The 16,733-nt window shown below is 38.9% G+C and overlaps 2 protein-coding genes across 3 annotated transcripts; one reads left to right on the top strand and one right to left on the bottom strand.

The window, feature by feature from the left end:
• Positions 1-303: 303 nt before the first annotated feature.
• Positions 304-5,135, bottom strand: LOC128353226 (tetraspanin-8-like). The gene is made up of 9 exons (XM_053313907.1): positions 4,964-5,135; positions 3,977-4,042; positions 3,111-3,227; positions 2,894-2,968; positions 2,613-2,708; positions 2,082-2,174; positions 1,864-1,935; positions 1,017-1,100; positions 304-508 (listed from the first exon to the last, which is right to left on the bottom strand). The coding sequence occupies exons 1-9, from the start codon at positions 5,021-5,023 to the stop codon at positions 368-370; spliced, it is 804 nt and encodes a 267-aa protein (XP_053169882.1). The 5' UTR covers positions 5,024-5,135; the 3' UTR covers positions 304-367.
• Positions 5,136-9,963: 4,828 nt separating this feature from the next.
• pus7l (pseudouridine synthase 7 like) lies at positions 9,964-15,455 on the top strand. Of its 2 annotated transcripts, XM_053313764.1 has the most exons (10): positions 9,964-10,212; positions 10,367-11,205; positions 11,512-11,671; positions 11,842-12,061; positions 12,937-13,035; positions 13,191-13,272; positions 13,547-13,712; positions 14,040-14,163; positions 14,349-14,402; positions 14,497-15,455. In XM_053313764.1, the coding sequence occupies exons 2-10, from the start codon at positions 10,392-10,394 to the stop codon at positions 14,875-14,877; spliced, it is 2,100 nt and encodes a 699-aa protein (XP_053169739.1). In that variant the 5' UTR covers positions 9,964-10,212; positions 10,367-10,391; the 3' UTR covers positions 14,878-15,455. The 2 variants fall into 2 exon arrangements, with proteins under 2 accessions (XP_053169739.1, XP_053169738.1); XM_053313763.1 differs by having other exon boundaries at positions 9,964-11,205.
• The last annotated feature ends 1,278 nt before the right edge of the window (positions 15,456-16,733 follow it).

The raw sequence follows: 16,733 nt of genomic DNA, 5'->3' as shown, positions 1-16,733 counted from the left end.
CAGTTACCTGGTTGAACATTATTTATGTGACAGGTAATACATAATCCATTAATCAATCGTCTTGACACAAAAGTCCATTCTCAGCACTGGAGGTTTCAAGTTTCCACATCACACTTGTGGATATTGCAAACTGGACTACAACTGTTTTTCAGAACTAGTTGTGATGTCACCATATCATACTCATACATACACGTTCAGATTTAAGGCCCATCAGTTATTGTCAAATTCTGCACATACATCATTCTGCACAGTGAAGGTCAAACATCCAAGGGGGGCAACCATAAATGAAACACTTTTCAGTGGCAGCTTTAACTTTTCTAGACATGGTGACCTTTGCCACAATGAAGAGCAGCCAAAAATATAGAAATCAGCTGTATTCTGCAGTCTCTGTGAGGATGGTGTAGTTGCCAGTTTTTGCCTCTGGGCTGTAGATCACTGTGGGGGAATCTTTATCATTCTTCCGTCTTAGCTGGCACAGGATGATAATACAGAGCACGATTGAAAACGTCTAGAGGAAAATGAAAGAGAGTCAATTCTGTATTTGCATTCATGTTTTTTCTTATGTTGTTTCAGCCTATGCCAATACAATGATTTACATTGAGCTGCAATGTTAGAAGGAGACTGCAGGTGGCAGAAAAGACAAAGAAAATTAAGTGACAGATTAACAGTTACACTGCTGCAGAGAGAAGTAAATTAAAAGAGCTAGTAAATAAAGTATGACAAGATGAAAAAATATTATCTTAATGACTTTGGCTTATGAAAACATGAAAAAACTGTGAATTATTGTTAATATTTGCTCCAGAGGAATTCAAGAGGTAAAAACACACAATTTTATTTAGAGCAGAATGAAGGTCATGACCAATCAGTGCATATTGTGTGTTGAAATGGCAGACAAAGGAGAGAATGGAAAAACAAAAAATCAAATGTAAATGAAGATACAGTATTGAAGATGAAGAGGGAGGCAGGTACAGGAGATGTACACAGATTAATAAACCATACAGACAGACAGTACATACCCAGATTAATGTGAGTCCAAACTTTATACCAACTGCCAGGTTTATGCCCCACTCGGTATGTGAGATCATGGTTGTAAGGCATGGCTGAAACAGAAGAGGATCAATCACTGCAATGTATCATACAATGGACAACTTATACTACATGAGTATAGTTAGGAAGACATTTTCATACAGCATATTCACAATCAAACAGCCTTGTCTACAGCAAGCATCCTCAAGAGTGAATTTGTACACCACCTGGAGTTTAGTAAGGTCACATTGACATAAAATTTCAAAAGATTTCATAAATGCGCTTATATGGGCATGAAGAGGAACTTAGTGACACCATCTGCTGCCCTGGGTTGATAACTCACATACTTTATAGCTCACATAAGACTTCCGGCTTTAGGAGGGATGAAGGAGAGTTCTCCGACTGCTTCTGTAAGCAGGGAAATACTAAGAGCCTTAATTTTTGGGATATGTGGTTGATCTTGCTGTTTGCTATCATAATAGTTTTAAGACTACTGAAGGGGCATTTATTGAGAAACATCTTCATTAAATTAAAAAAAGAAATTCTTACAATTTTACAAGGATCCTTCTTACAGGCAGAAAAGAGTTCATTGGCCCCAAAGCATGCTTCATACAATATTTATGCAAGACAGATAAACAAATGTCACTTATCAGTTTTAGTTCCATGCTAGTTTAGTTTAGTTAATTAAGGAAAAAAATGTTTTTTTTAAATATTGTATAGTCAGCTCAAAAAAAAAAAAATCATTGTACACGGGTAGCAAAATCACTATAAAGGATAGTATGAAAGTAGGTGATATTTTTATAACCTGTGAGGCTGGTAATAGGTTTTTTTTTTTACCTCTTTATAAATCATGATGTCATGGTCATGGTCATAATGCTCATACAGACTACTGTTCTCGGGGGCTGCCACCTGAAACACACATAAACACAAATCACTAGTTCAATGACTAACAAATAGTAGATTAGATGATTCAAGCTATTCAGTTAAACTCACAAATCATCAGTTAGTTCTGAGTTTTTGTGAGACAACACCGAAAGAATAGGTCTGATGCTTACGCATGGACTTTTGGAGTCTCCAATGCACAAGCAGGATTCTGAGATGTTGTAGCCCCAGTCCTGATAGCCTTGATCCAGTCCACAACAATGGAGCTAAGAAGGAAGCCAGAGGAGAAAATATGAATATATCAAAACAAATCACTTGCTGATCCCATTCTTCTTACTACTAATATATTCTGCCTCTTATCAACAGTGTGTTGCTCCCAATGGGTCACCAAAATTGGAAAAAATTTGTGGGTCACATCTTTTCCCCAGAAAACACTCAGGCCTTTGTCATCTACCGACTAAATTACTGCGATACAAAAGAATTTCAGTCTTGTCTTTGCTCAGCTGCGTGGAATTTTGTAACATCCAGTGATGTCCTTCAAGCAGCTGAACAATGAGCCTTAAGTGCTCCTGTTATCAGGGGAGCATGTGTTTTTATCCTCCACATCCGCCAAACGTCTGTGAAGGGTTTTCTGCATCACAGGGAGCCAATTTAAGTACTTTCATTAACACACACACACACACACACACACACAAGTTACCTACTTCCATCTGCATATGGTTGAGGTGCTCTATATAATGCACACTGGCATTACTCAGCGGTAGCATTTTCAGGTGTGACTCCCTAATAGTCTCAGCTACCTGAACAACAAAACAAAGAAATGTCTGATAAACACATTACCAATTCAGCAAGTACTATTTAAAAATATTATTTTGTTGGAATACAAGAAAGTGTTATCATTGGTTAGGTCAAAACTGTTTTAATATATTTTGTGCAAAAAATATCACAGAAAGAACAACACATATCAAAATCAACTTTGTTATACCTTTGGCTTCAAACCCAGTTCTCGCCTCTCCAAATCAAACATGTAGACAGTACACGGGATCAATCCAACTGCAAACTGAAACACACACACACACACACACACACACACACACACACACACACACACACACACACACACACACACAGGCACGAGCAATCAGTTTCTGAGAAAAAGATTAAGTATTACTAAAACTAATAATGTTTTCTTGTTTACTAACCACAATAAGTGCCCATTTCTTCTCCTTGCAGGCGCCATACACACCAGTGATGGACAAGAGCAGGGTTATGATGGAAATAGCGTACATGAAATGCATACCTGCAAGCATGTGTTCCATCTGTGGAGCAAAAACAAACAAAAAAGTTCAGTTCAGTTAGAAAGGGAGAGAAAATCTGGGTCTGATCTAACTGTGTCAACATGCCAGAAATGTACTGAAGGGTTGAACTTATAAATGAAATTACTCATTTGAAGACAACAATAACCACAACAAGGTTAATTGGGGTATACTGTACATATACTGTGCATATTCTGTACGAGGGTGAGGAAATATTTTTCAAAATGAATATATGAAAAAGTGTGATAGACGTGCACATCCAGAACAGAAAACCAGGTGCTTGACCACAGAACTAAATCTGTGAAAGGCAGAAGAAAGGGATTTGATATCCCATTAAAACTATATCCGCATGGGGAGCCACCATGTACAGACTTTCTTCTGCCTTTCGCAAAATGAATATGTAACATGGAATTATGTCCTCCATTTTTTTCCCTGACAGTGCCTCAATGGTTTCAGTTGATCATTTACCATATTGATTGATAAGTTGAGTGAAACCAATTTGCCAGCAAGTGAGGCAAACAGACAAGTCAAGGTTGGGTAATACAGTATGTAGATCTAAAACCATGAGATGACAGAAATTTCAGAACAATTTTGCTATACAAATTCATACTCTGATGGTTACTCAGTTGAATTTTCTCCAATTTCTTATTTCATAATACATATTTCAATATTGCAATATACCATGATTGTAGATGTTCTCAGTATTGTCAATCTTTAAGATACATTCAGAGACAGACAGATACACGTGTTACCTCTTCTTCTCCATATAAATATCCATGAGTAAACAGAGTGATTCCCAACAGCAGGGCACTGATAATCTGCAACATCATCAACACATTATGCATTACTTATTACATTAAGACCTTTAAATCTGTGACCCATACAGTATATAAACTAGGGGCTAGCACCATCACTTCTCATCAAAACATGACATTGCAAAACTAATCTAAGGTTGTTTATTGCTGTTAACTACTAACACAAAGTTTATGATAGACATCACTTCTTTAACTTATTGAGAAATAGGTTAATTTATCCCCCTGTTACAGGCCTATCTCAGTGCCAGTGTTGCTATTAATGAAGCATCACACAGTCTGTTTGTACTGTAAGAGCTTCAGACTCAATCATGAGTAGTGGGCTCACACACCATGTACATAAAGTTACAATGATCTAAACAGCAAGGAGGAAACCATATTAGAAAAAACAGGGACAGTTAAAAAACACCACGTGTTGCGCAATCAACCGATAGTCCCCATCTATGGTAACAGGATAAGAAGAGGAAGAAGAAATAGGATAAAGTTGAGATTTATTTTAAGATATGGGATTTTAAATAATTCCCCAAAATCAGATTTAAGATTGCCTTGTTCAGTTTTTAGTTTTAGAATTAAAACGTTGAGTGTTTTTTATAGTTAGGACAAGTGCAACTGAGTTATTGGCAACTCTGAACAGGAAACCACATATGCTAACTTACCAGTAATACCAAATGTTAAATTATTACAAAAAGGGACTTTTACTGCTTATAAGTTATCACTAATATACTAATACTTACTAATATTTGTGTTAATCATGTTGAAGAGATACTTGTTTTAGTATTTACCATCCTGTTCTTTTAACTTTCCTGCACTGGTGGCTCTCTATACAATCCAAAACGGTATAGTCCTTTACAATACAGATGATAATACAAGTAGATTCTCACTTTTCTCACATTTTCTGTCTAAAGCAGCAGCAAAAGAAACACTTACCCCCATCAAAGTCACCACAACAATGTAACTTCTTTTCACACAGACGTTCACTTTCCCCATTTTGTTTCCCTTGAACTTTCAGCAATATATTCAAATATCTTTTGAGAGAAATGATCCTGGTTTTACATAGAGACTTTTCTGCTAGATGTTGCACTTTAGCACCCTGATGATTATAAATGCAAGGGGGAGGGAGCCGTGCTCTTCTGCTAGTATAAGGCCCTCCCATCTGGGTAGATAGGCAGGGTAAGTCTGGGTGGGTGGGTGGTTGTGTGGTGGGGATGCAATGGGGGAATAATGACTGTCATGTTTGAGAAAGGGGAAACAGTTGTAGACATTTTCAGAAATACTTTGAAAATCTTAGTACTTTTCTTGATGATTCTGTCTGGGTTGGTTTAGAGAGGGGAAGTGAAATTTGTTGACTACAGACAGATCTTGAGGCGTAATCCACAAGAAGAAAGAGATACATTCAATATATGCAGTAAAAGTGTTCCTGAAGGACTGACACTGTGTAATACTGCAAACCTCCCACACACAGATGTGCTAAAGATGCAGACATGTTTTGAGACATATAAAACTACCCTGCAGTGAAGAATAATATGTGTCTGACAAGTTTATTCTGCAAAATAAATACACTGTACACTTGTTTAAGTTGCATACTGGACCAAGATTGGCTCCAAAATAATGATGATGTCATAAAACCTACTGGTAGGTACAGTACACACTTTTCACCTTTCAGCAAATAAAATGATGTCAAAACAGCCTTCATTTGTCACATACATCATTCTACACAGTGAAGCTCAAACATCCAACCAAAGGAAAAGGAAGAACAATATATTTTGGAGTAGTGGAGGGATTTGGGCTTTACTTTTCCTGGATCAAGCAGATTAGATTAATATGAGTGCACCTACTATCCTGCTGTCTTAAGTGTGCGTGTTTGGGAGTGGGGCAGATCAAGAGAAGAGATAAAGACTGATTTACAAAACCTGACAATGTAGCAAATGAAAGAGAATGATAGGAGGGCTGATAATAATTTTGAAAAAGAGCTCAAATCAGGATAGTAGAAATATGTGGCAAGAGTACCAAATTCCTCGATTGTGTGTGTTTTGTATGACTGGACTTGCCTTCAGCGCAGTCCCCATAAAGCACTTTTTGTCTGTTGTTGTCTTGAAAGAACAAAGGAACCAGTGAAGGGCTGCGTCACATGACTTCTTAGAGTTCTATCTATCTATCTAGCCCCCCCCCCTCCCCCCCCTCAACACACACACAGACAACATTGCTGCAATGTTATTGATCCCTAGAGTTCCCTGTAAGAACAAAAAGGGTTCAATTGTTAAAACAGATCCAGAGTGGAGCATTTCCCTTTGGAGCAGATGAACATCTGGTGAGCAGGATGTCTACACATACACACACACACACACACACACACATACACACATACACACATACACACATAGAAAGTCAATGCACAGTGACGTCTGTGGTGCAGAGGATGTTGGTGGGTGGAAGGATGTAAAGAGCCAAAAGCCTTAGCTGGAGATGCTTGGACGAATTCTCTTTTGTTTGATTCTCATGGAGCATCTTCAGAAAATGTGGGAACACTTCAAGAAATATTCGGGACGGATGGTAAAATGAATGTAGTGCCATGAGAGAAAGTTGTTGAATGGTTTAGATTATCCTTGCACAGACCCATCATGGAATACAATTACAAAATAAATAACTTTTAGTGTCCTACAATTTTAATATCTCTAGTTTGAATTTGGTTAAAACAGCTTCATGAGATGTATCATATCACATTATATAAGTAAAAGTAACTTTAAAAACTGTAAATGGTTCTTGCATTGAATTTTAAATGTGTAATATTCAAGTTTATATTTGCTGACATAGCACATATTAATTTAAGGTGATGATCATTTTTAATGTCAAGCAAGGTTCCTAGCAAGCTGGTGATGTTTCCTAGCTTCAAACCATCACAAACAAGAACAGTGACCTGCCTGCAAGTAAGTAAGGAGAGTAAGAGGCCCATTGGAGAGGAGTTTGCATGCATGGTGGAGGAGCTGTAGAAGAGAGGAGTACATAGAGTTCAAGTGTCAAATGAATTGACCATTTCATCAATCATGGCCTGTCCTTTAGAGAGGCATGACAGAGGGTCCAGGATGTTGTGAGTGTGAGCACTGTGGTATGTATTATCATATTTTTTTGGAATTAGAATAGGTAAGTCACAATGTATTACTATATACCACTATGTGTCCTGTTTGCAGAACAAACTGTGTCTAGAGTAATGTAGTGATTTCATTATTATTACGTATGTGATTGGCATAACCTTCATTTTGGCATGTGTTTTACATTTACTTTATGGAATCCATGGACTACAACACACTGGTGGCAGAGAAAACATCTTTAGGGATAAACAGGAGGCTGCTATTGTAGATAGATGGATGGTCGTGGAATAACTTGTTTTTATGAATTTTCCGTTTCCTTAGAGATCAATGAAGCTTGAACCTGAAGGGGCACATCACAGCTGGTTTCAACCTCACTAAAATGTGGAGACTTCATTGGGAAAAAGGCCATATCACCATGACCACGAATATCACCATGTGTGCCGCCATATCCAATGATGGTGTCCTTTGCCACATGCCAACTACGATAAGATAAGATGAGTCACAGCAGTAAGTGGACAGTAAATAGAATATAAGAGCAGCAATAAGAAAAACAATAAAGAACAATAAATAAGTACAAAAAAAAACTATAAGAACACAAATACTAAGAAATATGTAGTAAAATAATTATTTACATTATATACAAGATGTACAAGAGTAATATTGGTTTTGAGTGGTAATATATTGATTACCAGATATTGCATAAATTAAAGTGAAATAAATATATATGTATATTATATGAATATTGTACACAATTGAAATGATTAGTATTGTCCGTGTGCATGAAATATTAATATTGCAGAGGATTGGACATTACTATTGGCCCATACAATAACAAACACCTCATCATGATTTTTGATGCACTGAATGAAAGGCTGGTTCAAACTGAGGAAAGAGGGCGGTTTAGGCCAGGCATGACTAAGTATGTCATCATTTGAGACATTGTTGCCTTCCACCGCTCTTGTTGTGTGACTGAATACTTTGCAGCACAGCTCCGTATAATGATGCCATTCCTTTCTGCATGCTCTCCTTTTCTTAACCCAAACTGAGGAATTCATTTCTCTGTGGAGATGGAAGGTATGCGATCACTGACCATATGACCAGATGTCCCTCCTGGAGGCAATGAATGCTGGTTGCCTGGCAACAGGTGCAGAGGACTGCCAAGGATGGATATGCCATGCAAGGAGGATTTTCACTCGGTGCATTGCAAGGGAAAACATCCTGTGTGTTGCTGATGAGAACTTGTGGTTTAATCGTCTGAAACGAATGGACTAAAAGTTTCTAATCTATCTTATCTATCTATCTTAACTCTTTTTTTTCATTTTTGGATATTTCCACCCATAGATTTTCTTCGGTTGCTTTGATGTTTATTAGGGAAAATTAAGGATGAAAACACCATATTTGTGAAAAAAGAAAAGCCAAACACAGGAATTCTCTGACTTAAACATGGCTTTACAAAGTCTCAGCAGATGTAATTCCTGCCTCATCCCTGCGACGACTCTTTCAGGGTCTTAGTCCAATGCAGAGTTCATATTTTGCAGGAAATTATGTAAGTGTTCAGGAAATGGACCTCCACCCTAAAATGATGTACTCTTTCATTCCACTGAAGAGTGGCTACATTTTTTTAATACACATTGCCGATAACTCATTGCTGTCCTAAGTAGTCATGAGAGCTAAGCAATGATATTGTCTCATCCACTGGTTATTATGAGTTTGTAATTATATAAAGACAAATTTGTTTGACTTTTTTTTTATGAAATGAAAAGGTTGGGTTTTTTTGTTACATTCCTGGTATGTTGCTCCATGTTCTCAGAGAATGAGTCAGTATACTGTATTTGTGAATGATCAGCAAAACTAGCAGCTTTTTTCAAGGATGAAGTGTCCTTTTTAGTCTGCTCATTGACTTTTCTGTGATGCAATGATATGGGTTGTCTACACACACAAACACACACACACACACACACACACACACACACACACATACACGCATAGAAAGTCAATGCACAGTGACGTCTGTGGTGCAGAGAATGTTGGTGGGTGGAAGGACGTAAAGAGCCAAAAGCCTTTACTGGAGATGCTTGGACGAATTCTCTTTTGTTTGATTCTCATGGAGCATCTTCAGAATATGTGGGAACACTTTAAATATTTTAAATATTCGTGACAGATGGTAAAATGAATGTAGTGCCATGAGAGAATGTTGTTGACTGGCTTAGATTATCCTAGTTTTTTTTTTCAGAGTAGTTTTGATGTCAGTGGGTCAGTAGGTTAATATTGTCCACACTGGTAAATAGGTTAAACTCAAGACGAAGAAGTAGCAGTAGTAGTAGTAGTACTAGTAGTAGTAATAGTAGCAGTGGTACGTACTAGTAGTAGTAGTAGTAGTAGTAGCAGACAACTAGTAGTAGTGGTAGCAGTAGACTAGTAGTAGTAGTAGTAGTAGTAGTTGAGTAGTAGTAGTCGACCAATAGTAATATTAGTAGTAGACGTAGTAGTAGTATTAGTAGACTAGTAGTAGAAATAGAAGACGTAGACTAGCCTACTAGTAGTAGACGACTAGTGGTAGTAGTAGACTACTAAGTAGTAGTACTACTAAGTAGACTACTACTAGTAGTAGATGAATTAGACGACTAGTGGTAGTAGTCTACTAGTAGTAGTAGACGTAGTTGTAGTGGTAGTAGTAGTAGTAGAAGTAGTAGTAGTCAGTTCATATCAACACACTCTTCACTTTCATGCTGGTAAATAATGTTTGTTATAATGACTTAATTCGCAACAAAACAACTCAAAATAATTTAGGCCTAGAAACAAGGTGATATCGGGGCTATATCTTTACTGAAATTGAAGTTGAGTTGTATGGAGAACAAAAGCAGACATGTGTCGGCCCCTTTAAGAAAATTCACCCAGGTTGGTTACGTCACATGACGCGGAAGTAAACTGAATCGTTTCAGCGTGGTTGTTTTTAAATGCTACAGGCGGGTTCGTCGCGAAAACAAGCAGTTACGTTGTCATTACCCATTCGTAGCTACTATATATCGGCTTTTACAGACTGAAATGCGCTGTACTTTTCGGCACAGCTCTCTACGTCGCCTACTCGAGGTAGTTAACGTGTAGGGCGCTATTGTTATTGTGCTGCTATGTTGTGCATGTAATACCTATTCTACAGCAGAAATAAGCATCTGTCATCTTTCCTGAACTCTTAACGTTACTTTTATCCTCAGTAACATTTGAGTTGTGTCCGTTTCTGCAACAGGACTAAGTGTGTGGATGAAGTGACCATGAAGCAGGACAGTGATGCTGTGAACGTCCCTGCATGCTTCATATCCAACCATGAAGGCTTTCTTGGGAGCATTAAAAACTTTATTAGAGACTTTGTGGTGACTGAAATAGACATCAATGGACAGCAGGTCAATACACCAGCAGCCACACATGCTTTTCAGACACCACACTGTGCATTCCCAGAAAAGGCCAGTGAATCCAGCATAGAATGGAAGCAGCATTATAATTTACAGGTCATACAGGATACTGATGGCTCAGTTGACTGTAGGGGGGATGTCACCATACCTAGCCCGGGCAGTTTTGACTTGAGCATGATTTTAGGCCAGTCAGTCAGCGAGGAGCTTGAGCAGTTTGTCGTGAGTCTCAGAGATGAGAAGGAAGAAGATGTAAAGCCGGCAAACAAGGAGCTGTCTCTGGGATACTTCGCCGACAAACACCAGAGAGCCAATGTCCACCGTGCTGTCAGACACCGCTTCCCTTTTCTCATGACTGTCACCATTCAGCCCGAGATCAGGGTGAGAGAAGACCCTGACTACAGAGAGCTCTCCCAGCTGGTCACAGAGGAGGAAGCGGAGGACTTCTTCAGGTTCATAGATGCCAAAGTGCGAGACTCGTCATACACATTTCAACCTGATGATAATAAGGAGCACAGGACTGCTGTCCACCACTTCCTAAGCCGACGGTTTGGCAAACTGGTGGAGACAAAAAGCTTCAATGAGCAAGAGAGGACAGCCATCTCAGTTAGACTGAGGGAGAGAGGCAGGCCAAAGAAGAGGACAGCAGAGGACCGTAAGGAAGAGGAAGTTTACACCGGTACGGTTATAATCATATCGGAAAATAGGTGCTTTTTCACCCACTGTTTCTGATCATACCAGCTGGAACATCTCCTGACATGCATGACTTTACAAAAATGGGAAAGCCACTTTCAATAAACACAGGAGAACACATTTACTGTTCATTTAGGCCCTTAGTCAGTCAACTGTCACAAGATGACTTGGCATAGATCATCTAACAAAGTCACACTGTAACTAATATCTGATTTTTTCTTTTTCTTTAGTTTTTTAAATAATATTGAGAAAGTAAGGGTTTTTATGAAGAAAAATGTGTCCTCCATTTTAGCGTTCACTCTACGTAAGGAGAACCTGGAGACCCTTGAGGCCATCAGCTACATGGCAGCTGCGCTCGGCATCCTACCATCAGATTTCACCTATGCTGGAATCAAGGATAAGAGAGCCATCACCTACCAGTCCATGGTGGTCAAGAAGGTCTCACCTCAACGGTAGTGTTGTGTTTCTTTCGTGGGTCTGGTTTGGGAATTACATACTGACATTCACATATTGACCAGTAAGACAAAACCTGTGACAGTGCAAGATGTTAAGGCTCTTTGCTACAGTTTCTGTTCCTTTTAAAACCATTTTAACATCTATTCCAATGTCTTTTTTTCATTAGGTTGAAAGAGAAGACAGCAGAGTTCGAAAAGAGAGGGATGCGTCTCTCTCAGGTCCGCTCTGTCAGCGAACCTCTGAGGCTCGGCCGACTGCAGGGGAACCACTTTGACCTGGTAGTCCGCCACCTGAGGCCTCATGGGACCACTGACACACACCCCTCTGGTGCAGAAACACATACTCACCTGGCAGCACTGGTAAAAGAAGCAGTGGAGAATGTCAAGGTACTACTCATTTGTATTTCTTTATAATTTGAGACAACACACATGACCTCCTGCATTTCTCAAGATTTGAGGCATTTTTATTGTTTCTCTTGCACAAATGAGAATCTTTCACATATAAACCACCACAAAGGGTCTACTTTAAGTCCTCTCCATCCTTATATATAGTACATTTATTTTGCCACATCCTAAAATAAAAATGAAATCTAAGGAATTTATAATAGAGATTTACACGAAAAGCAATGTTACAATAGTTGGCCTTATTTACATAAAAGGCTGAGAAACTGTTATTTCCTTTACAATTCCTCTCTTGAAAGAGTGATAAGGCCTGCGGTACAGCGGTTACAACTTGAGGATGAGAACAAGGCATCATTTATGTCACATCTTTAGATTAATGAGATGAATTTTAAAGGATATGTGATATTTTATATTTTTCTTATTTCATATAAAATCACAATCATCAATTAACTGATCCCACTAACTAGTATTACCTATGTATCCACAGCCACACCCTAACCCTGACCCTAGCCACACAGCTGTACAGAGTGACATGTTTCTTCATTATGATGTAACTTATTTTGAATACATCCCTGACATACTATCATACTGCTGGAAATACTCATTAGATCAGTAAATGTGTATTAGTACACATTAGTACACAATTCCCCATTTCTTCCTTTTGTTCCTCTTTCTACTTCAGTAGAAATACATTTGAGGTTTTGTCTTCTAATGATTTGTTGACTGTAAGGACCAACCACAACCACCAAATCTCATCTTTAAATGATTGTCTGTTGTTTCTGTCTCATTTTTAATATTCAAAGAAGCTAAAAAAACAGTAGATGGCCCCTGCCACATTCACCTTCATTGTTTGTTTTCAGGCCAGAGGTTTTGTCAACTACTATGGGCCTCAGAGGTTTGGGACTGGGCAGAGTGCTCAGTCTGACCAAGTAGGGCTGGCTTTACTGAAAGAAGACATGGTAAGTGTTGCAGATGATTTGCCATATACAGAAATAAAAATGAGCTGCTGTTGGTTCATCAAAGTTGTCTTCGTTCACTGCATTGTTTCTGAAAATCCAGAGGGATCAAGATGTACAGTACTGGGTTATAATGCATGTTCTTCTTGATGGATCAGGTGAATGCCGTGCGACTGTTCTTCACTCCGGAGGATGGTGATGATCCTCAGAGTCAAGCAAAAAGACACTTCCTTCAAACTGGTATAAAAGATGATGTGAAAGTTATCATGAATTGTGGAGGAACTATGAGTGTCTGTGTACTCTTTAACTTTGCCCCTTATACCTAGTTCCTCTATTTAACTAAAAGAAACTGCTAAAATATATAATTTTGTTTTTGGTTTTTGGTTTTGCAATGCTGAGAACAGACAATATTGCTAAGACAATAAATAGCAATTTTATAGCTGTATAGGGATTCAACATACTGTGAGATTTTTAATATCTTTCATTCTTTGTCTTTCCTGCTTCTAAATAAAAGATAATGCTAAGGAGTCTTTGGCATTGATGCCCTTGTCCAAGGCGAGGGAGCGGCTGATGCTGCGGGCCCTGAACCGCTACGGTACAGGTCCAGATGGCTGTGCCCAAGCTTGGCTCAGCCTGCCCCACAGCATGAGAGTCTTCTACCCACACGCCTATTGTAGCAGGTCAGCAGCAAGAATATACCATGCCATGTTGAAACACAAACATGGCTCTCTTTTGTTTGCTGTCACAGGAAGATGAGGACTTTGATCAGATTGTCCCCATTTTGTGTTTAACCCAGAATCACTTGCTTTCATGCTTTCAGTTCATAAACAAATCCTACCATGAATGATCCATGATTTACTTTCTTTTTCTTAATGATCAGACATAATCATGAATACATACAATAAATTGAATTCACTTCCATTTAGAAATGAAAGCTAGCTGTCCAGTTTTTAATATTACAGTACACCAGTGATAAATATGCTGATCCATCTGCTTGTGGTTGTCAGAGTGTGGAACGATGCCGTGGCACACAGGTTGGCTACCTTGGGCCACAGTGCCAGGCAAGGAGACTTGGTGTGGATCCAGGCAGGGCAAAACAAACCGGATGACAGCCAAGAATCCAGTGCTCAGGTAATATAGAACAGAAAATGAAAAAACAAGCAGCTGAACTCATATTTTAGAGGAGCTGATACAAGATTGTCTATACAAACTGTTAATCCGCTGTCTTGTAGTTTCATTTTGGTCATTTTAGCTGCTGTTAAACAGAGGGACCATTGTATCAGTGTCACTGACCTTTCATTTCTTTGCTTTTCCAGATACATGTGGTGACAGACCAAGAGGAACAAGAGGGAGTCTACTCACTTGGACAAGTATGGCGTTTAGACAAATACGTGTGTTATAAATGCTACTATTTCTTCTGTTACTACTACTACTACTGCTACTGAGCGTTTATTATTTTATCAGGTATTACTACCGATGCCAGGGAACACAGTGAAGTATCCAGAAAACGCCATGGGGACTTGGTACCAGGAGAGACTGGCCAGAGACGGACTGGAGGACTGTCGCTTCAGAGTCAGCAGCCTCAAACTGAATCTCCCCGGCTGCTACCGCCCCCTGCTGGCCTTTCTACACAACCTCAGCTACCAGCTACAGAGAGCAGATGGTGAGGAGGGAGGAGGGGAGATGACAGGAAGCAGCAGTAGAAAAAGTGACGGGCATCTGAATGTCAAGGCAGCAGAAGGAAAAGAGGACTCGGACTTGCTCACTCTCACCTTAAACTTCGACTTGGACACCTCCTGCTATGCAACTATCTGCCTCAGAGAGATTATGAAGTGTGATCCCTAGAGGTCAGACTTAATCTTGCCAGTTGTGTTTGTGCACACTAATACAAAAAAATCCCTTCTCTTTTTCAAAGAGACATCTTTTTGTTATCTACCGACACCGTTTTGTACCTCAGTTGACCCCATGGTGGTTGTGATACAGCATCAGTAGAATTTGTTGTTAAAGTACTGAACACAAGACTCATCCTGCATGAGGAAAACAGCATACAATCTAGTTGATATTATTCCTTATAAAAAGGTGGCACAGCAAAATGTGAACAAGTCTAAATGAGATAGCACTTAAAGTTGGTGGGATTTGGTATAAACTCCTGAGTAAAAAGTATTTCATTTTAGATTTGTGTTACATTGTGGCCACAAAGTGACATTGCCATTGTTTACTTGCAAGTGTGCAAAGTTTGTATTTGTGTTTTGTGCCATGAATTAAACTTTTAGAATGTAAGAAATCAACATAATATGTTTTTTTCTTTTTCTTTCCATCTTTTTAAATTAACCTTTCGCACTTATTTAGAAATTGAAAGTTTTACACACTGGGGTTGTTTTACCATCATCTTTAATTCTGTTCTCACTATATCAACTTGTGTTTTCAACTCGTACTCAAAAAAATGTACCGTACAATAATCATCACTAGGTGGAGACAACAGGCAAAGATTGTCAGGCACATGCCACAGGGACTCATTGCTCCAAGTGTCTCATAGTAAGATATAGTTTCAACTCATTTGTTAAAGTGTGATTATTTACTTGCTCAAGTGTCCACCAAATTACTGCTGGTCATATTGGTATGACAGAGTTCCTTATGTAAGAGGAAACATCTCCTGCACCACATGGCTAAAAGGCTAATGATGATCATACTCCTAATCTGAAACTAATCCACCATGCCAGTTCATATGAGACTCACTTTTGTAAAAAAAAAGTTCTGTACACCAGAAGGAGAGGCATTTCAAGAACCACTATAAAATATAATGAAGCATAAAACCCTGGTGTAATTATATTGCTGAGGGGCAGCATTCGATCTGTAGTAAAAATGAGCCAGCTTTGCCTCCTGTGACTAATTTGTGGACTTTTGATGAGGATGTTTTAAGACAGCAGTGTATAGGAACCTCCTCCCTCCTGACTAACTCACAATGGGTTCCTCTGGGCTGTTTTGAATACTTGTTACTGTAAGCAAAGTGAAAAGTGACTACATGGGTGTTTTAGTTGGAGGTGGGTTCTGACATGCAGCCTGTCGTCACCGCGGTTTGATAAAGTACCTGCCTGTAAGCGAAACTGTCTGCCAAAGACAATCATTAGCAATAATGAGTTCCTCCACTTTTTTGAAGAGTTTTGTTTCAAAATGACACATTTAATTAATCCAAATCTTGTAACACTTATAGACTGAACGTTGCTATATATTAGAGGAGTTTTAATGTTTCTTGCCTTAGGGGTCTAACTAAAATCTTGACAGATAAGTTGAAAATTGTTCAGAATGATTCTCATAATAACATGATTTTTTGTTAGTTCTCATATATCTCCCCATATCCAACCAGGTGAGTATCTACAGTAGCTTTGGGCATCCCTGGCCTCTCTACAGTCTCATAACAACACTTAAGTGTAACATTACACATGTTTTGACTAAAACATTTCCACATTGTCTCAACCAACAATTTTTATCCCACAAAACCACAATGTGTTATCATAAAGGGATGCAACCTTGTCTCTCTCAATATTATATGTGGTTACTGCGACAGTTTAGCCTGTCATGTTGTGTCTGAGTCACTCCGACTGTTAGGCAGTTAGTTGTGAATCTGACTTAACTTGATGAGAACATCCCGGCAGCGCTTCCTTCATGGCCTCCATCTGCTTCCTTTCCCATCACACTTGGAC

This window comes from Scomber japonicus, chromosome 23, assembly GCF_027409825.1.
Source record: "Scomber japonicus isolate fScoJap1 chromosome 23, fScoJap1.pri, whole genome shotgun sequence".
NCBI lineage: Eukaryota > Metazoa > Chordata > Actinopteri > Scombriformes > Scombridae > Scomber > Scomber japonicus.
The sequence above is the reverse complement of the archived record's forward strand: the minus strand, read 5'-3'. Positions and strand labels throughout refer to the sequence as shown.